The 24,130-nt window shown below is 43.0% G+C and overlaps 1 protein-coding gene and 1 long non-coding RNA gene across 4 annotated transcripts; one reads left to right on the top strand and one right to left on the bottom strand.

The window, feature by feature from the left end:
* Window positions 1–1,699: 1,699 nt before the first annotated feature.
* Window positions 1,700–14,690, top strand: LOC135901690 (uncharacterized). The gene is made up of 2 exons (XR_010564224.2): window positions 1,700–2,173; window positions 14,453–14,690. It is a non-coding gene; the product is annotated as an uncharacterized lncRNA (long non-coding RNA).
* On the bottom strand, window positions 10,150–23,475 carry LOC135901689 (uncharacterized). Of its 3 annotated transcripts, XM_065431537.2 has the most exons (7): window positions 23,310–23,475; window positions 22,015–23,218; window positions 20,090–20,224; window positions 18,258–18,377; window positions 15,528–15,788; window positions 12,055–12,174; window positions 10,150–11,776 (listed from the first exon to the last, which is right to left on the bottom strand). In XM_065431537.2, exons 1-7 carry the CDS (start codon window positions 23,451–23,453, stop codon window positions 10,995–10,997), a joined length of 2,766 nt encoding a protein of 921 aa, XP_065287609.1. In that variant the 5' UTR covers window positions 23,454–23,475; the 3' UTR covers window positions 10,150–10,994. The 3 variants fall into 3 exon arrangements, with proteins under 3 accessions (XP_065287609.1, XP_065287611.1, XP_065287610.1); XM_065431539.2 differs by having other exon boundaries at window positions 22,015–23,475; XM_065431538.2 differs by lacking the exon at window positions 12,055–12,174 and having other exon boundaries at window positions 10,153–11,776.
* Between the last annotated feature and the right edge of the window lie 655 nt (window positions 23,476–24,130).

Genomic DNA, 24,130 nt, shown 5'->3' with positions numbered 1-24,130 from the left:
CAATAAAAACAAACCTAGGACACTGCAATTTCCTTTCCTTCTTCACTTATCAAGATAGGTGTACCAATCTAATCTGCACTACTTTTGACTGCGCAGTTCTATATAGAGCATTCTTGTCGATTCTTCGGCAATTACAGTCCGTTGTATTTACCTGTAGAACTCAGAAAATAGTAGTGCCTTCATGCTGCTGGATTTCTTTTCAACATTTGTTTCAATAATGTGAAAACATCGTGGAAAATATGCGGCCTAACGCGCACATAACTGAGATGAAGAGCAAACTGCAGGGCATGTGCAAAATGGACCGGACACCATGAATCGAAGATATCGACGAATGCTGCTTGGAACCATGAACGCCAAATTCCAAGTCGCTCGCTCACTGGTTTGATCCAAAGTCAGACATACTGTTTTTGACGCCATGCTGTAGGCCGAGTCTAACAAAGTGGGTGCCGAAGAAACGAACCCAATCGGCCAATTTTTCTTGTTCATAACAGCTGCTGCCGGTAAAACCACCTTCACTTAGTCATGCGCGAATCGAAATGCCTCATTTCATGAGCTATGGGCAGGGCATGTAGCTTTCCGCTAGTGCGGCGAAGTTTCGAAGACGATCTCTTATCATCCCAATTTGCAGGAGCTCCGCAAAAGCGCACGCATCACAAGGACACAATTTGGTGCGTTCGGACGTCGTGTCCATTACGGTCAATTTGGCCCTTTCTGGGATTGCGCCGCGGTATACTCATGAAAGCGCGCCACACAGAATTCTTTTTTTTTCGGTCAGAAATAGGGCAACGTTCCTCCTTCACGTACGTCGGGATACGTGTGCCCCCTCCCGCATTTCGTGCGAGTGAGCAATTACACCCGCTGGTATTGCCAGTGCAGCGAAACAGCCGCACAAAGCGATTACTCATTGCCATCCGATAATAAATAGCGCCATCAACCCAGGGCAACAGGCCACAAAGCTCTTAGAAGAGGAGCAGAACGAAGCTTCTTTACGCGACAGTAAACTGCAAGCCAAGGGCAATAACTGGCGCAGGGAAGCGGCTCCCGCAGCTCTTCCATTCCGGAGACAAATTGTGCGTCTCAGCGCACACAGGTACATGCAAAACCATACCGGTGGTTCGATTGCTCCAGCATTCCGCGATTGAACACAAGAATGTGGGTGTAATCCCTGGCTGCACGGCTATGTCCTGACAAGAACACTTTGACGCAGCTTTGTGCAACTTTTTTGTATGTGTGTGTGCATACGTGTCCGTTGAAGTGTGTCGCATGGTCTAGATAAGCGTATAATATTGCAGATAGGGACAAGATTGTGTGGATTTCAGAACACAGTCTACATTCCATTCAGGGCATATGTTCCATGACATTAGAAAAACGAAATTGAGTTCTACAGGCCGTGTGATGCAATGATCAGATCAGGGTTTCGGTGGAAGTAGCAAAACGAGTAGCCAAAGACAAGAAAACGCGCTCCGCGGGAGAAAATAACTATAGGTGCTATAATGAAAGTAGGTAATTTACGTGCACAGGAGACATTTCCATAAAGCAGTAAAGCGAATTCCTGGGATGAACGTTACGGAATGCGCTAGTGCAAATGCGCGCAAGGCAGCCCTATTGCAAAAACCAGCGCCTCCCAGTGCCTTTCCAGTGCGTTTTCTGCACTGGGAACGCTGTGAATGCGCTGGAAGCGACGATATTTCACTGGGTGGCACACGCTGTGACGCTGGGAGTGCTGATTTGCACTGGTTCTGCGCTGGGCCAACGCTGGCATCGCTGTATTTCACTGGTGCCAGTGCGCAGCGCACTGGATACACAAGTTGTAGGCGGCACGCTGGGACGCTGGGCGCTGGAGCCAGTGCGAAATGCGCTGGGGGCACCGAAAAAGGTCTGCAGTCGCTGGTACACTGGCACGCCGTCCGCTGGGGCGCTGGGGCCAGTTCGCTGGAGAGGCATGCACTGGTTGTTGGACGCTGGGAAGGTGGCGCACTGGGCCGCACTTCAGCGCTGGGAGCTGCAACGGCTGCGAGGCCTGGCGACATGGAACGCTTCGCGACTGTGATGTGTTGTGCACGGAGGACGACTTCGTAAGCGTGTATACATGTGCGCGAATAAATGTACGGTGAGAAAAAGATGGATAACCTCACGTTGAAAGTTCCTTCGACGATCGGGGAGATATATGCAGGTGAGCGCGTATACCGCAGTTGCTATATCGGGAATCGGAGCTCTAGCTCTACGGGCGAATCTAGTTTGTTGCTACATTATCGCAGAACCATTAATGTATATATCGAACCGCGTTCCGTATAAAAGCAGCTGCATTGTCAAAGCGCGGTTGATCGATCCGTTTTGATCGAGCTGCCGTAATCATCACGCCAACTCGACTTGATGCGCGTACGCGCTCACCCTAAACACGCTCGTACGATGCGCAGAAATGACATTTTCGAGGCTATAGCGTAGCCTGTGCACGAAAGCAGATATTGTGAATCTTCGCAGATCTTGTGCCTGCCACTGACATAGTGTTTTGTTCGCAGAAGTGTATATATTACAAAGCTTACGCTCGGCCATCGGCCGGATCGCGCTACCGTAAAGAATTGATATCCGATAATCACTAGGTGCGGTATGTTTCCTTTCCACTTATTCAAGAGTCCCGAGCGCATATTTAACTATGGGCTGGTAATTCCGAGATCTGCCGGCCGGCGGGTGCAAACCACGCGAACGTTAAAACTTGACATTTACGGCAGACCAAAGTGAAACTGCATGCTGATCGATCGAGCTAGCTTCATGGTTAACTTAATCTGTGACAGATTTCTTTCTCGGCGCAGCACGGTCGCATTCAGAAATTTTTAGGATACTAGGTCATCAGTCCTATATCGGGGAAAACAGCTACATCACGTACTCCAGCTAATGGATCAATATAATTAATTGCTCGTGAGGTCATTTGATCGTTCCCATAAACGAGCTGCTGAAAGCAGTTTTGCAATGCTGTGCCGACAGAGGTTGTGAATAAGCCCTGTGTGTTGCTGACTTTACAGAAATTTGTATCAGTTTTTTTTTTTAATTTTTGGGCTAACGATTTCCACTGCATTATTATTCCATAACATATGCACAGCAACATATTTGCATACCTGCACTGCATATGCCACACTGTTTAAAGGAGGTAGCTGGTATTACAAGATGTGCTGCCATTACTTTGAAATAAAGTGGTTTTATATTAAGGGTCCTGTCAATGTGGTTCATAACTTGTTAATACTAAATCGAATCTCATGAAAACACAGGAGTCCGCACATATTGTTTAATTCTTTGGATTGTGTACAGTGTGCTTGATGCATCCTATTACTTTTTACGTCATCACAACAATGCTTATGAAATCAACGGAAAGAAGTCGGGTACATAAACACACCAGTAAATATTGCAGAAATGTCCATAAAGCAAAACTTGCTGCATAGATAAAATAAACATTGAGCATATCTGCATTTAAATTACATTATTTTCAGCTTGCTAACTTGCATGCTGTGATTAAGGCAGTGTATCAATTGGTTAATGTAAATTTAAACTGTGAAAGAACGCATAACTTGTTGAAATAAGTTAGTCACCTTCTACAGCAGCATATGCGCTGATATTACCAATTACAAGTCAATTAAGTTCATGAAGTTCATGTATGTCAAGAAAAGGAGGCTTGGCCACTTAGGAAGATTGAGCAGAGGATTGCCGGACCTCGCAAATCCTGTATTACATCTGCAGCGTAGCTGCATGAGCTAATCTTCCAGTCAATATAGGCCTTGAGGTAAGTCAACACAGCTGATGTGAACAGGACTAAAAGCTCGACCATGTTCTGCAGCAGTGGCATATATCTAAGATGTGGTATATGGGCTAGGTGGTGGATGTAATGAATGCCTGGTGGATATCAGTGCCTCACGCCGTCCATATTTGAGTCCACTGATAGTTATTTCATTAGACTTTAATTATAGAGTAATTCATATTTGAGTCTAAAATTGTTGTTTTCCTCACTTATTGCACAGGCTGTCTCTGCAGGCTTTAGACAAATGATTGTGTGACATATTGTTTGGCTCCACAAGATAGTTAATTCATCATATCTCATAGATACACCAGTTTCTTTCGTTGATTTTTCTACACGATGTGTTGCAGTCACGTATTAAACACTGCATCACTGAAAGCTCATTTGGTTGTTTAAAGGTACTCTACTTTTTCACCATAGTACTGAAATATATAATAATTTAGATGGTTTATTTTAATTGCTTGGAAACTCACCCGAGGTGGTCTTTGCTCAAAAAATTGTGAACTTCATTGATTTTTATTTGCTCAGCCATTTGTTGATTACCTACATTTTTCTTTTAGTAAGTGTTTTCTTGTAACTGAGCAGTTTTTCATTTCACTTCTTATATGTACCCACTCCTACTATGTCTCATTTCTGAGATGCCAGTATATGTAAATAATATGCATGTACAAAATGGTATGCATACTTCAGATTAATTAGGGAAGCGCAGCACTATAGGCGATATAACAAAAGCCACTGTCGCCTTCACCCATACTCCAAATCATTGCTTCAGTTTCACCAACCACAATAATAAATGTCGGCCTGAGTACCCCAAAAGTACACAGTGGACTAGGAAGGATGCCACAGTTGGAATCTCGGCCTGGAGCTCTTTGGTGTTCATCTAAATCAGGGTCGGAGTATTTTTGCAGTTTGCGCCAGTGCACAACACCCAATAATCAAAGCTGTGAGCTCACGCTTTTATATAAACCTAATGCCTCGAGTCCCAAGTCAGCACAGCGGGTAGACACAGCACCATGTATAGTGTACAAGCTTTCAAGAGATATAGATACAGCGGGCTTCCAGTATACATGAACTTTCGATTACTGTCAAAGAATCAGTTGTTCTAATTTGCTACTGACAAAATATCAGCTGTAGACTACTTCGGTTATGCTTGTGGTTGATCTGGACCTGTAATGTAAAAGTTCTAGCCATTCACCTGCGGAAGATTGTTAATCAGCTATAGTGCAGACAGCTTGCTACATTTTTCTCTGTATTCATGTCTGTTTTGCAAGTTTCCTGTTACGTTACGAGTAATGCAAGACTTGTTGCAGCAGCTTGGTATTTAGGACCACTAGCATGAAGTGATCAATGCGATGGAAACCTGTCAGCCAGGGTAGGCTGGAGTTTTGTAACAGACACAGTGCATAGAAAATACTACAGAAAGGGCAGAACACAGTTTATTATGCATATATGCTGCAGTAATTTGCCATATAGGATACAGGGTCCGTTGGTAACATTTGTATTCATGAGAAATAAATAATTGAGTGGAAAAAACTAACAAATATGTTAGAGGCAAGTGGAGTGACACATCATCTTCCTTGGGTAAAAATAAAAGCTACTGTATTACATTATACAGTGACTAGATATATACATGTAAAAGAACCTTTCAGAATATTTCTTGCACAGTGGTACAATATAACAGCCTTATACATTGCTAATGGTGAGGCATTATTATAATACAAAACAAGTACAACCACAAGTGAGCCTGTGCTTAGCCCCTTACATACTTTCTATGCCATCGTGATCCCTTCGGAAGCACCCTGCCATTCTACCTCCCGGATTGGCTTCCTATTTCACCCATGGAGCCCGTAGGGGCATTGCCTGCCCAGAATACCTAAGCCACACACAAGCAGTGGCCGGCTTGCAGAAAAGATGAAAAGTTATGTGTGCGTGTCTGCAACTGTTCTAAAGCATGACAAAATGTGCTTGCCTGGACGAAGCAGTGGCCAAGTATAAAGCACCAGCTGCTGCATGCAGAGCCGAAAGACACTTTCATCTGTGACACTGGCTATGGACATACGCTTCCTGGGAAAAGTACAGATGAGCCTGTCCTCACATATTTGTTGTTGTGCTTAGTACTAAAACTTTAAGAACGTTTTAGAAATCCAGTAGCTTGCTTTTCACAGACAACTGCACTGGTCGAGAGCTTCATGCACCACGTGCTATTAATTCGGTTAGCTTGTTTTGTGCATCGTCACTGACAGCCAATAGATTATGATGTGGCTGTATTTCAACTGCTATGTAATGTGTGCATTGTCCACTGTATACTGCATCCTGAAGGCTCACAGAGCATGCAATTCTTGGAAGCTCGATCAGCATCGTTTTGATTATAAATGCAAGATAGCGACTTTAAGAGCATTACTTTGGCGTAGATGGTGCTGAAGTGCTGCAACAGTGTGAAGTATTCAATGGTTGATTATCATGAGAAGCTGTTAGAAGCATTGCCAAGTTTTTTCGCTCTCTGTTCACTAAATTTGCCTTGAAGGTTATGACCAAGGCTGACAATTGATGCCAAAATTTTTGCAGTGAAGCCACTGCTATGGATGGTCCACAATATTTAGCTGCTAATGATGGCAATAAATGTATTTGTGCTGCACTTTTCAAGTTCCATATTACTTTGTCACAAGGCTAGCATGCAATACCTCTTCAATATAGAACGAAAGTGCACGGAAGCACCTTAGAATAAACGAAAAGTTTCTTATGCTTGTTTATTTTTTGTATGCATATTATTTACTGCTGACACAATTTTTGGCAGACTGTTTGTGCCAGTGAAAATGTTACTGGCACTTAGATTTATAAAGCAATAGAATCTGTGCAGATAAAAGGGCCAGCTACAGCACATGCCACTCTATAATGTCGTCTCTTCTATTCTGGGCAGGCACCCTGTATTCTTGGCATGGATGGGCTGGCATGAAAGTGTATAGGAAACTAGGGCCTGTACTACAAGCAAAACCTGAACATGCAGACAATGTACAGGCTACATAGAAATTAACTTATAACATGTTTATAAAAACAACCTTTTCCCCTTTACCACGATTTTTTCACTGTAACGTATATTGGCTGCAGACCAGCAACAAAGCACTACTGGTCCATGCTCACACACAAACTTAATGTAAAATTTTTCCATTAAATTCAAGAATAATGCTGCAAACTACTCTGCACATGACTGAAAAAAAATTGTCCGAGCTCTACGAGTCTCATCAGTCATGCACAGCTTTGCCCCAGACAACAAATAGTTATGACATCCTGGTTGACAGCGCACATAAGTGTACCATGTTGTGTAGCCTGTGAGCCATCAGAGGCTTTCAGTGACCCGTTGTATGACGTGCCAAGTGAAAGGTTGGAGAAAGTGCACCTAGAAGAAGCCAACGTTGCATCACTGTGTTGTCCCCCTCGTTTATATTAGTAGTGGTGGTACTAGGCAGTGCATTCACTGCTAGCAGCGTGTTCGCTTTACGTAACAAATGAAGTTTAAAGCAGAGTCCACTGAGTGCTTGTGTGCATGACACTACATCTCCTAAGTGGTTTGCAGCACTGTAGCGGATAAGAAGTGTATACAGGCAATATCTTTGCGCAGGCTTAACTGTCTGATAACCGGTGTGATTAGATTTATTTGTGCTTGACACGATACATTGCAGCGATATACAAGATATTAGACTCTTTGCACATGCACGTCGAATTACTGTGCCAGCTATTGCTGGTAACATTAATAGCCACCCTAACCTCGATTACACAGCAACATGGCAGCACCCCATGCAAACCAGACTGCCCACTTTGATCCTAATTCGAGCTCGTTACTGGCTCCCCACCCTGACTGCAACAAATAAATGATAAAATCTACCATCACTTGGTCTCATTTCACGCTGAGGACAAAGCATTAGGTATATTTGGTCATTACTATTGAGATCAGCTGTTTGTTTTGATGCTGCTAGGACTACAGAGGCAGTGCAATTGCAGTAAACGTGGTTCGATTTCAATTTAGCAGGTGCTGCCACAGGATTAGAGTTGGTGATGCGTTGACGATGCAGAATGCTACGAAGGCTTAATTGTTAACTGCGTCAATAATTTACTACTACGCTCTAGTATGGTACGTACATGTTGACGGTGGCTAGTAAACGCCAACTAGATGCCGAGCAGATGGTACGACATGTGTGAACATTTATCAGGGCATTCGATCTTACTAAAACTGGCTAAGGGCGTGAAGGGCGTTCAGCCTTCTTATTGGCTGAGGAGCCCTGCAGCTTCCCCAGTGCTGCAAGGAATTACTGAAATGGAGTATAGTTGAGCATTCTTTTCAAGTAGAGCGCCACCAACCCGTGGTGGCGACTGACAGCAAAGTATGTGCGAAGCGGGTCACCCGGACTGGCGGACTAGGACTGAACATGGCACAAAATAAATGCAACTGTCGTACCTCTGTTCAAAGTGAGCCTTGCAAATTATTTCACCATTGGCAACATGACACTGAGTGTGCATAATTTTTTCTGTAACGCATGTGCATGCGGATCTCACTGCCTCATTAAGTTTTCACACAGAGAGAAATGGTCTTCCATGTGACACGCTTACTCATTAGTTCCTAACTATGCGCTAGTGTTCATACAATCCTTTGTGCCGAAACTCAAGACACTTCAGCCGCTGACACTCAAACGCCATGAAAGTACTCTACAAGAAACAGGCTGACCAGCGCCAAGCTATCAGCAGGATCATCACCTAAGTCACTAAGCTGCTTCAAAAAAACTGCCAGTCCTTTTCAGCTTGAACATTTACATGCTTCAAGAAATCAGAAAAGCCCGAGACTGTTAATCACAGTCAAAAATAAAATATACATTCAAGAGCTCAAAGCTGTGCAAGCTTCTTGCGTGACTTATAATGAAAGGATCTGCAACACAAAATCAAGAATTACATGAACTTCAAAATTAACCATCTAGCATTAAAAAAAACAGGAACATCATCAGTGACCGGAAATATTACCGACCATGACAGACAGCTTCTTACTACTCCATTGATCATAACAGTTCAACGACCACCTCTAGCTATCAAACTACCAAAAGCTACAAAATGCTGAATTCGATGGAGACCGCTCGTGGCAATGTTATGGAACTGGCTTGAACTGAATGTTCACACCAGTGTCCTATTTTGAGCATCCGAATTCTAACACCTGATGAGCTGCTTCACAAATAGAGCTGCGCTGCCATCAAAGGGCTGTTTTTTAGCAACAAGCTAAAGCATCGGGGTGCAGACTGTCACTGAGAAATTCAGTAAAGATGTAATAATTGAAAGGCACGCATTGTGCTTGCTTGGCATGCACCCAATGCACAGCTTCTGTAGCATCAAGAGAGAGAGGACGCTTTACAATAAGCAAAGCGGGAGCCTGAAGTCTAGAACCATTGAGAGTGTTGCCAAGCACTTACGACACGCTACTACTGCTTCACAAGAAGATATCAAGCAAGCTCTGCCTTCAGTACTTCAGAAAGATAACCACATCTGTATATGCAGATTACCTTCTCGAGTTCTTGAAATTTTGCAGGCAATGCTAGAAACCAGGGAAAGTCCAACTAGCACACCACTAAGCACCAAGCACAGATGTCCAACAGAAGCATCGCGGTTTTGGAGAATTTTATGCAAGAAGTGCTAAAGTACTGCATCAGTGTTAAAGAGTAGTCAACCATGAAATCCCATGCACCTTTCGCACGGCAGCGAGGGCTCATGCTCTTAACTATGAGACACCTGTTACCGTTGAATAAGAAAAAGAAAGTACTACAGAGTAACGAGCACTGCCACAAGTGCTCAAGAATAAAGCAGTGGGACTGCAGGAAAAGTGGCTCGAGGGCTCCAAGTACTCAGCCTAACGTATCACAGGCATCTGTGACTAGAACAAGCAACTGCTGCGACTTCCTTCAGATAATGATGTTGTACCTCCCAAGTCAACCATGCAATAACTGTTGCAAGTGGCAGAAACATGAGGGAGCAAACCACATGTTGCTTCAAACAGCATAAGCTTAGGCAGAAGGGCAAAGTAAATGGCCCTTTTGTTCTGTTCGGCAATTGCAGCAGAAGGACCTTCATGCTGAACTGTTCTGCCAACTTTACTAAAAGGGAAAGCAAAGTTTCACTATTTACTATTTAGGCAGCTACAAGCTAATCGCCAAGAGAGTGTCAGTAAGTAAAATTGTGGCTGCATAACATGTACGATGCCAGAGTGCATTTCAAAGCACTCTAAATTTGTGCGCTCTGCAAGGACTTCCTACTGCTACCACATGACTCTACAACCAGCCTCATGGAAAAGCAGGGGCTTCGACTTGCTGACTACGCATGAGCTGAACTTTGCTTTGGCATTGGGAGTCTGGCCACTGCTGAAGCTGATGATTTCTGTGATGTGAAGAGCAACAATGACAGGCACATAAATTACCGGCTCGTGGCGGTCGAAGACATTCTCAGCTGTACATTACAGGTAACAGCACTTGCATTGTTTGCTGTGACTTATTTCACCGCTACAGGAGCGATACAGGTGTCCATAAGCTTTGACCATGACAAGCGCTACCAAAAACCAAAGTCGTCATGAGAGCTCAGTCATTTGGTGATAAAGAACAGAGAAGAAATAGCCAACCTGAGCATTCGATAACCTTGGAGTGTTAAAGGGACACTAAAGATAAACATGAACAATTTCGAATAATGCAATATGTTTTTAGCCCTCTTTCTTCTTAAATTTTGTGGTGACTAGAACAAAAAATGAAGCTCAGAGCTCCATTGTTTTCAAGTTCATGGCATTCTTTAACATTTAGGCCAAGTAGGCTCAGTGAAAGTTCCTGAAACTTGCCATATTCATTCTGGCTCCTTTAGAACACAATGTAGTTAATTTTTACCCATAAATAATTAACTAGGCCCTAGCAGACACCATCCAAATCTATAACATCACACTGAGCTGGTGTGAGAACTTTAAGGCGGCAGTGCTACTCATTTTTCCTTTTTGTGCCTTTTTCCACTTGCCAAGCCTCTTGCAGTAAGGGTGGCATTTTTGGTATCGTATAAGGGTAATTTACTAATGAAAGTGAAATCATTTTTTCTTTTTCATGTCCCATTATGTTCCATTAATAAATAAAGTGGCACACACGTCTCCAGAATGCAGTTCAATAATCCAGAAAACAGTAATATGTCTGGCGCATCACTCTATTCTTCAGTCTCTCTCAATCATGTTAGGCATAGGGCACAAAAATGCTTTGCGTGTGTTGCTGAATTCTAGGTACACACAACTTTTTAAAATGTCTGATGGCCTGAGAACTTTTGGTGGAGCCTTTGCTGACAGGAAACATGGCCGGATGTGCTGCGGAAAGCGTTGGTCATCCAGGAAAAGGACTTCTCGGCACAGCAGCAAGCAAGTGTGACCTGCCCTCAACAACACACGAACCATTTTCTCTATGCGGAAGAAGCCTTCTGATGTTTGCACAAATGTGCTGTCGCTTTTAGTTGGCCTTTTGTACAGTGTGCTGTGGTACATCTGTTTCTTAAATACAAGCCTCTCGTAGCACTCAATACTACTGCCACCATAGCCAGTATTATTGAGTGCTTGCATTTCGGAAGCACTGAGTGTTGCATGCTTGTTCAAGCCAAGAAACGTTGCACCACCTTCTTCAACTGCATTCTTGATATGTGGGTGTCCAAGGAAACTATCACAAACTGCCCTGTCCTCTTCCGAGATATTTGCAGTGGCAATGAAGTGCTCTAGATATTGCCCCATAACCACACGCTCAACAATCTGATGGGGCAGGCCATGAGCAGCGGTCACCGACTTTACAAGATGCCCATTCCCACTCTCAAATGAAAAGGCAGAATGGGCCCACAATGGCCCCAAATGTCGAACACTCTCTGCAAGGTGGTAGAGCTGGTGCACATTAAACGTCGCTGCTGTCACACCATACAGTGCCTCACAGCGTGCTGCAAACATTGACAGAAGGCGCTCTGAAAAGAATAAAATGGAGCAATCAGAAAAGTGAATTTTTGTAATGTATAGAAAGCTTGAGGGTCTAATCACATTTGGTGCAGTTGAGCTTATATTTTGAGTGGAATTACAAGCATCTCCAAAAGGCAGCACCTTAGCGAACATTTAAAATAAAACATTTTTGATGTGAAAGCATCAAATGGCCCAATGATCGAAAAAAGCAGCGCCTGTAGCAGCGAAACATCACTTAAGTTGCCACTGGCTGCAACGCGACATCACGAGCAGATGAAACGGTTACCTGCTGCTGTGTTAGCGTGCCAGGTGTTGTGCGAGGATTGCACTTGTGTTTCTATATTTGTGCTGACACAGTCACTGTTGTGCAGAGACCTACTTTGAGGCATCCTAAGGACCACATGGCCTGCCAAAATGAAGCATTCATTAATATACGCTACTTATGACAAATGGTTTAGTAGTGCGTAATCATCATGCTCTTTCTCTGTCACAACTTTCACTTTCCTTACTCTCTTCTAGCATATTGCTTTAACATTTTCAGATGATCAGATGCGGCTACATGGTTGATATACAAAATCTGATGATGTTAAATGGACACTAAAGATGAACACTAAATCCGTGTAGACCGACAAGGCACGCTTTCAAACTATTTTCGTTAATTGCACACTAAAATTTGATTAAACAAGAAAAATAAGGCCAAACCTTTTTTTTTTAAACTTCACATTGAACCCCAAGCACCAGAACATCAGTGTGATGTAACAGATCTCAAAGTGTTTTCTACTGTCCATTGTATCACACTAAAAGTTCTTGAAACTTGCAAATTTCAGTCTTTGCCTCTGTTGCAATACAATGTAGCCCAATAAACTAGGCCTGAACAGACACTGAAAATCATTGACATCACGGCAAGCTGAAGTGAGAACTTACGGTGGCGTTGCCATGTCTTTCCTTTTGCATCATGCTAGATTACCAAGTTTCCTCCTATGGTAAGAATGGCTTTTCGTGTTATACAAATAAGGGTTATTTGCTAACACAGCTTAACTTTCCTCTTTAGTGTCCGCTACCCCCATCATTGCTTTGTGGCTATGGTGTCAGGTTGCTAAGAATCAAATCAAGGGATCGAATCCCAGCCACGGCTGCCGCATTTTAATACAAGAACACCCATGCACTTACATTTAGGTGCACATTAAAGAACACCAGGTGGTCGAATTTATCCGAGTCCCTCATTACGGCATGCCTTGTAATCAGACCATGATTTTGGCACGTTAAACCCCATAATTTATATATTTTATCTTTAGTGTCTGTTTATCACTACTACCAAAATGCTAAATTATGCCTTTTACATTTTCTAGAAGTTGTGTGGAGAGGGGCTCCAGAGAAACTGCATAATGATGCATAATTGCAGAAAAAGTACGAGTGCTTGTTAGTTTTAGGTATGAGCATGGCCCACAACAGAACATGGACAAACATGTGGCACAAACAGGAAAAATTAGCCTCATCCTTTAGAGCAAAAAAAAAAGCACAAGAGCATGGCAAGAATAAAAGAATGTTTGAGATGCCCAACCTAATAATCCCCTAGAGCTACGTTTCAATGAAATGTAGAGCAAAAACTGACACCACAGACCTTTAAGTGCACTGACACCAGTTAAATTAAATGTGAGTGCACACAAGAGTGTTGCAATCTTTCTAATATATGTGCTTGGCTCACAAAATGGTGAAAATCTTTGCATGCAACAAGAATTTTCTATAGCTGGCAAAATAGATGTCGGGAAGTCTTGTGGCTTCCAGAATAGAAGCCTCTGTCCTCTAGGAGCATGTCCATATAAAACTGTGATTACAAGTTGTGCCCCCTTGGGAATGTTTTTGATCTTTCCCTCATGCTATTACCCCTTTACAGTTATGCAGGCAACACTTTCTTTTTATGACCTCCAGGGGGAAGGCACATTTTCCTTCCAGCTCAGCTAGAAGAAACACATGCAAGGAAAAACATATATGCACACTCCACACACTAAGAAAATTCGGAAGCGAAGCTTTCAAGAGCCAGCAAGGGAAAATGCCATATTATGATGATGAGACACACTGCAGATTTCAGTGATGAATGCATCCCTCAGCCACCATGGCCGACCTTGCAGAGCAAGCAGAAGTTTTATACGGCATTAAAACATGTTAGATTGCAAGATGAAACATGCTTGACCTTGTAGAAATGCACCACTATGTGATAAGTGCAACTAATTTTGGTAAAGAATGTGTCCTATAAGTTCTATCTGGTTTACACAAGGGAAATTCTTAAGGGTGTTTTGTTATGTCTTTTCAGGTATGCATCCAAGGCTTAAAGGTTAGAGCATCAGGCTTCTGTGTTGGGGGAACTAGGTTTAAACTATCCATCAGATGTGTCATTTTATATATTATTCACTCTTAGGCATATGTCAAGGCCATGTACACAGCCAGATAGAAACACACAAACCGCAAAGTCGGTAGAATAGCCAAAGAAAGCTGGTAGACCATGGCAGGTATTCAATCTTGTGGACCTCTCAATACACCCCTACTGCATTGCACGGCATCACAATAAATACGGTCGTAGAGCATGAACATTTATTTTTACTTTTTGGTGCACTATTTTCATTTTCGAACCATTTTAAATCCTGCTTATCAGCAGCAGCAGCGGCCTGTTTTTATGTTTACTGCAGGATGGAGGCCTCCCCCAAGTAATCTCCAATTACCAAGTTGTGCATGTGAATTTTGTGATGTCATCATACCAGACGCAATACTCCGCCGTCCTCAATTGCGCTTCCATTTCCTTGGCATCTATTCTGTGACTCTACTAGACCACCAGTTATCTGCCCTACATGAATGGTTTGTCCAGCTCCATTTTTTCCTCTTAATGTAAACTAAAATATTGGCTACCCCTGCTTGCTCTTTAATCTACACACTGTCTTCCCGTCTCTTAATGTTATGCCTAACATTTTTTGTTTCATCACTCATTATTACAACCTGCTTATTGAAAATTTTGCCAAGACAAAACTCAATCTTAATGCACCCAAGTTGAATGCACATAAGCCGTTTTACACCAAGAAACTTTCACATCTGGTGGGCCAAATAATGCAATTTACTAAAGATGCATAAGTAATTGCAAAGTAAAGACATACAGACACATATGATTACATAAGCTCTAATCTGTGCATGGACAAAGCTTGGTGTTGAAGTGCACATAGTTGCATCTATACACACCCCTTTCAGTCCATGTTTCTCATACTGTGTCACTAATCCTTTATCAGTAACTGTTGAAGTAGACTAGCTTTCCACAATAATAAAATTTAGGAGAGGGGGCTTACATGATTTTACAAATTGCAGTGTGGAGGTGTAGAACATACATTTTAGAGTGCAATAAATAATACCCAAAACAAAGGTGAGCGAAGCCAGTTGCTTTCAAGAGAACTTCAGATTTTTGTCTATAATGTTATCTTGGGTAACAGATTCACACGTATATGTACTTGTTGCCAAAATTTCACATTTTAAGTACATTTCAACAGGATTTGCAGTACGAGTGAAAAGAACAGATGTATACGGAGGTGAGCCTTGTTTTCTGTTTAACCTGAGTACTTCTGCAATTTCTAGTTATTAGTTATTGAATATGACTGATAAATCAACAAACAACCAATACTTACTGTGCCACTCCCAACACATAATTTCTGAACAAAGATTACAAGCAATTATGGTGAGCTATGAAGTGGATACTTAACCTACATTTGTGCAGTACTTTACCTGCATGGTCTATCTGCTGAGTAGATATCTCTTCTCTAAGCAGAATATGTACTGCCTCCGACAGCTTTACGAGGTGACGCCAGTACTCATGGGGGATCAGGCCATCAAGGCATGGCAGGGCGTAGAAAAGAAGCCAGTGCTTCCATTCTGAAGCCTTCCAATGAGCCCTGTCATCGATGCGACGAGGTAGACGTGTGATGCAGTGAGGAGGTTGAATGCTTAACAAGCGGTTATTAACTTCTCTCACAGATGATGGGCTGCCTGCAGACATAAAAACGGCACAATGATTAATTATACAGAGCATTTTAAGTGACTGAGATGTCTCTCCAATACAGTAAAATTAAACCCGAAGAATGAAATCACCTTATCCATGGCACGTCAGTCAGAGTAACATATGCTTAAAGCATGCAAGTTACTGAAAATGGCAAAAAAGAATTACTTCCAGTCATATCTAGACTCAATTACATTGGTTTTCGTCTGATTTGTGAAGGTGTGTGCACTGGTGAGCAGAGCTCTTCATTGTTGTATTTGGTGCGTCAACTACACGAAACTTTGCAGCGTATCAGGCAGCACTTCCTTATCAATACATTTAAAATAATCTGTACGCACTTAACGTGGCATGAAGCACTAAGAGCATAGCAATGCTTCCTCCTCATATGTTTTACAGCCACCTCATCACATTTTTTTACATATTTTAAATAAGCATGCAGATTGCATACAGTGTACTGTGATGATGCCAAAAATTAATAAACAACCTCGTGCTACTCTCCGTGGGCTTTTCCAGTCACTTCACACATGCTACTCACCTAATACTATTCTTCTAATATGTGCCATAATACAGCAATAGTTAAAAGGGCCACTGAAATTATTTTTGTCATAACCAAGTGATTTATACGGTGGTCACACCTTTTAAAGCAACCTCACAAATTTTGTAACAACACACAGCACCAAGAGAGGTACAAGCAATTATAGATTCAACATGTACGCTGTAGTGCAAACACATGGCGAGAGAAAAGACTGGAATATGGTACAGTGTGTGCCCCCTTTCCACTAGACTGTACACGATGCGATACCAACTAACCCATCAGTCTATACCTTTAAAGATTACTCTCCACAAAAGCTACAGCCTTCATCATCAAAACCTATTCCACACTTGTGTTTACATTCAGCGTAAGATGGTGTGGTTAACATCATAAAGCTGCACACGTGCTGCGAGGGTTAGTGTTGTGGAGAGCTCAGAATTTAGACTACCTGAGGTTCTGTAGCATGTACTTTGGCTTTTCCAAAGCACAGCACCATTGAAACATGGTTACCATGGCTACGATTGAACCTATGACTGCCTGTTGAGCAGCTGAGTGTCATAGCCACTGTGTTAGTAGGGCATTTCTGTCTTGTAACCTACCAGGCACTGTATAACATAGCTTTGCAAGCGTTCTCTACTTCTAGTCCAATTTAACATGTGTGTTGAATTATCTCTTGCTTATGGCACACAATTACCACTTTTTGTAATTGCTGACATGTCGGAAGTCTCTCGTAAAGATCAGCTATGGCGCTTGCGTGCCTTTATGGGGGATAGCTCCCAGCCTGTACTTCCTGCACAAATAGTTCGCAACTGATCCATCTTTGTGTTTGAGGCACAGGCAAGCCACAGTGCAGCAGGAAGATGTAACGGTTATACCTTTCTTGCTGCACAAGACGCTGCTGTACCAAATTAGTTTCTACAAAACCTAGTCTCGTAATTGTTCCTTACAACTAACACAGGATAGTCCATCAGCCACCAGTAACTACTTTCAGCCTCTGTTGCTTTATTTATCACTCCCTCCCCTCTGTCCATATCCTTCAACAGGTCTTGACCTTCCCTCCAAAGCACACACTTGCAGAAATGTGCAAATAACAGCTGATGCTTGGTCCTAGTTCTTAGCCATGTGCATGCTGAAGATTTGAGCAAATGTCTGTGTTATAGCCTTCTATGTTCTGTTTTTTCTTTGTTTTGTTTTTTGCTTGCAAAAATGATAACTAAGCATTACAATATGCTATTGTTGCATATCTGCACTGCTACATTGCAGTTGTTGCAGATGCTGCTATGCAAGAAGCAATTAATATACACACTTAAGTGGCATCATCAAGCCATTCAAGCAAGATGAATAGAGATAGATGAAAAGTATACAGAGCAAAGTCACTGAAATCAGCACATCTACAATCTTCAGAATCTGTGTACACTTGAACATGACGCCCCCCCCCTACCCCCATAACAGTCCCTAGAAACTTCCCTACTGGATAAGAACAATTTGTATGCTGCAGTTACGTAATTCAGTATTAAAAACCATAATATGTAAAAGCACAAGCTATATTACTGCAGAAGTAACTGCTCATCGTCATTAATCATTCTATGCTACATTATCACTTAAGAATGCCACAGAACACATTTGTTTACAAATGGCACTCTTTTCGCAAAATACAATCTTTTATTCACTTTTCTATCATCGTACTCATTTGTTTTCTGCCTGTCTTGATAACGTTGCTTCTCTGTTCACCATTCATACATCTCATTTATATAGTTGGTTGATTAAACCTGCTGCATACTGCTTTGGTTTGTTTAATCATTCAACATGTCCTCTATCAAACTCCTCGCCTCACAGAAGCTACTTCTGTAAGTGTTTGCTACAGCTGAAGCCTTGCTTGAATATTGCAAGTATAAGAAGCATGAAACAAAGTTTGAAATATACATACCGACGTAATACCGTTCAGAACAGTTAGTTGTACTGAACAAGGCCTCGCTTATCTGCCTTGTGACTCCTAGCAGAACACAGTGCATGTATTCGACGCTGACTCCCTTGACAAGGTTGAAACCTGAAAAATTACATTCAAAACACACACACTTACCGATTGAAGTCACCCGACGATAATGCTCCTACCAGAAAGGAACCAGGCATGTGCCCTGCACCATAGGCCTCAGCCTGATATCAGGTGTTACTGTATACAGAGTACTACCTCCCTGCCGCCTGCACTATGATAAATATGGAGCAGGGAAGAGCTACCTGCTTAAAGAGCTCCTAAACAACCATGAGCTCGAAAATTGAGTTACATAGTGGCTGATGAGCACTAGTCCATTATGAACATCAGCCTATTTTTTTGTCCACTGCAAGACGAAGGATCTCCAATTACCCCTGTCTCGCGCTAGCTGATTCAAACTTGCACCTGCGAATTTTTTAATTTCATCATATCACCTCATTTTCTGCCATCCTCGACAGCGCTTCCCTTCCCTTAGCACCCATTCTGTAACTCTAGTGTTCACTGGTGATCTACACTACGCATTACTTGGTCTGCCCAACTCCATCTTTTTCTCTTAATGTTAGCTATGATATCAGAAACCCCCTTTGCTCTCTGATCCACACCGCTCTCCCCCTGTCTCTTGACATTTCGCCCAACATTTATTGTTCCATTGCTCTTTGTGCAGATGGTAACTTGTTCTCGAGCTTCTTGGTCCACCTACAAGTTTCTGGCCCATATGTTAGCACCGGTAAAATGCTATGATTGTACCCTTTTCTTTTCAACAACAGTGTTAAGCTCCTAGTCAGGATTTGGTAATGCCTGTCGTAAGCACTCTGACCCATTTTTATTCTTCTGTAAGCTTCGTTCTCATGGTAAGAGTCTCCTGTGAGTAATTGACCTAGGTAAACGTACTCCCGTACAAACTTTAGAGGCTGACGAGCGATCATGCATTCTTGTTTTCTTGCCAGGCTATTAAACACTGCATTTTTCTTCTGCATACAAAACTTTAACCACACTCTTGCACTTGCTCAGTTATGGTCCTCAATCATTTGTTGCAATTGATCTCCACTGTTGCTGGAATATGAACACGTGGCGGCAAGAATATTTTTAAAGTGGTGCAGTAATACCAAAGATACAGGCGTTTGAACAATGAAAATGCAACTGCTACTGTTTCTCGCTCTCTTTTGCTACTCTCCCCATTTGCACTATCTACTCCTCGTCACATACTCACCAACACTACGCAGTCTAGTGAAAGCTACATCTCGCATGCAGGCCAGAAAAAAAGGGTACTCGATTGTCCACCCCTAATCATCATCAGCGTGAAACTTACTGAATAGAAGCTTCATAAAAGGTTCGGTTGAGCACAGTGGGCAAGCATCCCTCCATTCTCAGAATACACAGTCAGCTCTTGCCAAGTTGGCACTGTCGTTCCTCAACTACTGACCAATCAAGAGTTTTTAGCCCTGCTGACACCACCTGGAGCACCCTGTTGATGCGTGGTGGTGATGCACAAAGGCAGCAGCAGATAGGGCAGGGGAGCAGTACAGGATTGTTTTTTGAATTAGTGGCATTTCCTGCAGCACATAGGGCTGCAGCATTCGCTGGTGATTATGGTCACAGCATTCTCCAAGCGACGAGCATGTTTGTTTGAAAAGTGTAAAAAAATGTTAGATGTTTATGGGCTCTTTAAGGCTTCATAAGCTGGTTTCCCTTCCTTCTTAAGACTGTTACAGCTGGTTATTTAACACACCACCACATAAAAGCATAAAAGAATGCCGCTGCATGCTTACCTTTAAGGCTCATTAAAGCCGATGGGCCCTTGAAACCATTCACTGTGTTTTCTGTGATGTATGCAATATGCATGTCTCTGATTACTTGACTATGTGTCCTTTCCTCAGCCGGCTGGTCAATGTAGCGCATGCCACCTGAAAATAATGAAATGGAAAGCTTGCTTGTACACTTCTACAAAGGCAGTGCACTACATAAACTATATATGGTGACAACCAAAATATTAATAAGTTTTGCCCACAAAACCACACTGTGCCTGCAGGCTATGCATCCACAATCCAAAATGTAGTTGCAGAGAGACACCACACTTTCCAATTATGAAAATGTACCTGACATTGCTACGTTATCTGGTGCAAACTACAAATTTAAAGGAACTTGTACGTACATACACACAGTTTATGACAAAAACTGTTATGCTGTAGAGTTCAGAAGTTAGAGAGGGCAGGGCATTACTACTAATTTAAGTGACTGTGACTTGACAGTAGGGAATGATGACATTTGTTAATTTTAAACCATACAATAGTATTTGTTTTTGGTAAAATGTTAAAAAGAATCACTTCATTGCTTTTCAACTTCTTGATTTTTATGAGCCTGCTGCTGTGGGTTTTCTTCACCACCCCGTGTTTTCTTGTTTTCTGCAATCGTAACATTGGCGACTGTGCCAGCTATGGCGGCAGCCTCAACCACGTGACACCTGATTGCGAGTCTTTGCAAAGCATGCTGGTGTGCTTGCCACCAATACAGTCACAGTACTTCAAGATGCACCAGTGTGCAATTGTTTTCAGCAACATAATGCAATTTGCCTTTAGCGGCTACATGAAGCCGCAGCATCGTAAGGCTTATGTAAGCTGCTTATGTAATGCAGGTGTGTGAACACAAACATTATCACAAAGACTCTTGGCAGCTGTCCATATTTATTTGTTGCAAACTTGTTCATATAGGGTTGCCAACTGTCGATGAGTGGACAAAGTTGGAATGGAAGGGGAGCGCCATTCTATTATTAAGCAGAAAAAATCAAAGTTGGGACATTTGGTTATCGAAACTGGATCAAGTCACAACTTCGGACATTTACTCAGAAATAGAGACTGTCTCGCTGAATTCAGGACGGTTGGCTACAGAGTACTTGCTTCTACCATAACAAGAAACCATCACCTCTAACAAGCTCATAACAGTATGTATTTAATGTAAAAACTGTTGTCTTTTTTCTTTTCGTGTTAAAAATTAGATTGGTATGATCTTGTTACTTGCATGGATAAAAAAACTGCAAAATGTGGTAACAGGGACGACAGATGCTTGTCCTCATATGCACAAAATTAGCTAATGAACCTATGAGCACATTTACAGTGAGCTCGACAGAAATGAGTTTTGTCGAGGTATGTTTATTTTTGACACTGGCTTTCCAAATTTTCCTCACAGACGTGGTCAGTGAAAGTAACACATGGCACGAAAAACTGGAAAGTCACAGTATCTCTACTGTTGTACTTTTGCTTTAATGGCAAATGCCTTGCATGTGTTACTGCATGCACACTCATGTGGCATGTTTTGCCACACATTTTAAGAAACATAGCATGTCTATCACTTCATCCACAGTCAAGCTAAGCCAGGTTTTTGCACATAACAGACTTCCCAGTGAATATTTTCGAACTTAATTACTTGCACAAATATTCTTAAGATCCCACAAAGAGCATGCTGTGTGTTGAAAGTTGCCCTTGCTTCCCAAGTTTTTGGGTGATATGAGGAGCAATATCTGTCTTGATAGTTGGCATTCTTGAGTGCAGCTACATCTTCTACACCAGTATTCTAGACTGAAAATATTAAAATAAGAAGACTGTTCCGTGCATACAAGAGACACCACTCAATTACAATAATTACACTATATAATACTGCAATTATAAAAACTGTTTGGAGATATCAGCACATTTCTTACCTTCTCTATGCGTTGCCATCGTGAGGCACCGAGGGCAGCCATGCAGACCGTTGAACTGAATCATGTTCAGAACGGCAGCACGTGCAGGTGCATCCACAGCACAGCACAGCACAAATACTCTAGATTGGTGTACAGATGATGCAGTCTTCCATGATATGGGCTTCATACTTTTTACCTGCTCAACAAACTTTGCAAGAAATGTCTGCATATTCGGGTGGGTTCTCCCAAACCATAGTGCTGTCAGAACAGGATTTTGAAGTCGTTTGGCAGGTGGTAGCTCATTCACCACAATTTGCAGAGGCCACACTGATGTCTTGGAGGACTTGAAAACTGGACTTCCATCTGTGTTGATGGTCAGAGTCAAGTCATCATAAGTCAAGTTCTCAGCGTTGCTAAGCTCATGAAAGCAAGCAGCACTTGTTATGTCAGTGACAGCATCACATCGCTGGCTTCTCTTCAACAACCCTTCTTCCAGGCTTTCCTTTGTCCTGTCAATGAGAAGGCAAAGCTGACTTGCTGTGTCTAAAGTCACAAAAAATGACCCTTTTGCATGCACATTGGTGACATTTTCTTTGGTGCCACAGACAGTGCATAGTGCGTTGCCGTTTTCCACTGTCAACACAGCCTGACAAACATCACAAAGGTACCAATAGGTAACTAAGCCGCTTTTCTTTGTTGACCACAGCTTTCTAAATGCGTACTTGTTGCGTGGCAACACGTCAGCTCCTGCGATGCTGTTCACCAGCGCAGCCAGATTGCCCAACGCTGTCCACGTCAAGCCATGCGTAACTGCATATGACATGGCCATAGCAGCAGCTCCTGCCTTGGACGTACCAAGGTTTGGCAGCGTTTCCGAGCTGAGTGCAGCAAATGTATTGGCCAATATTTCCTCTTCGATAAGAGGCGGCGGCGATCCACTCTCAACTGAGTCGTCGCAGTCTTCTGCTTCCTCGCGAAACATGCAGCTTTCTTCAGACCCGACGGGTGAGGGTTCGCGGGACAGATCGTCGCCGGTGCAGGAAGGCGAAGCGTCATCCCCGCACGTAGATGGCTCTGCGCTGCTCGGTGCGCTGGAACAATCCGCGTTCTCCTCGCCTTCTTTCCAACGTCTGTAAAAAGTCGTTTTCGGCACGCCGAGTTCCTTGCTATGGTGCAAGTAGGTCTTGCGCGCCTTTTTCGACGGAACGTCGGCCATCGGCTCAATCTGAGCGATAAAACACACGTAATGTGTGCAAAACTGCTGCTACATAGAATAATTAACTAATCATTAATCGAACAGTGAACAAGCTACTAACCATTAATCGAAGACTCCATCGACCCTCAATTCGGCAGCGTCTAATTAGAGTCGCAAAACAGGAGGTCAAGATCAGTCGTTGGTCGTGGCCGCAGCTATCACCGAATGCACCAACCACAGTACAAGGCCTTCGGATTAACCCCATCGGCTTAATCCTGTATATTGGGGGCGAGCTCCACCACTGGAAAAGCTGGCGCCACCGTCGGCATGACGTGACATGAAGGATCACGTGGACACGGCGGCCGCGTCGGCTGCTTCGGAAGCGCTAAAGCGACCTGAAAACGAAAGGTTAATTAAGTCCCCCTTTGCGCTGCAGTTCTGATTAAGTGGGGAGGCTTTCCCGCCTTGGGTGTCTGCTTGACAACATCTGAAATCACTATAATCGGTAGTGGCTATACCTTTGGAAGCGTGCAGTATGGTAGGCTACTGCTCGTAGTCGCATTGCCGGACGTACGCAACGGAGCCCGGTGCCAGCCTTATTCACACGTAGCCGCAGGACAAGAAGCTGCGTGAAGCTTGGCCCGCAAAACTTAGAACGGGCAGACAGCCATTGGCTACAACTCGGGTATGCAGCAAGCACAGACACAACGAAGATTTCTGCTACGGCGCCGGGTCTGCGATATTCGGTGAGTAGAAGAAAACGCGCACTGAGACCCTCGCCCGCAATCGCTGCCCGGCGTGTGTGTGTATATATATATATACTTAGATTTAAGTGCACATTAAAGATCCCAAGATCCCCATGTGGTCGAAATTTCCGGGGTCGCGCCTCCACTAAGGCGTGCCTCGTAAAAGTGGTTTTGGCACGTAAAACACACTATTAAA

This window comes from Dermacentor albipictus, unplaced genomic scaffold (assembly GCF_038994185.2).
Source record: "Dermacentor albipictus isolate Rhodes 1998 colony unplaced genomic scaffold, USDA_Dalb.pri_finalv2 scaffold_16, whole genome shotgun sequence".
NCBI lineage: Eukaryota > Metazoa > Arthropoda > Arachnida > Ixodida > Ixodidae > Dermacentor > Dermacentor albipictus.
Note: the sequence above shows the minus strand (reverse complement) of the source record. Positions and strands in the feature narration are given on the sequence as shown.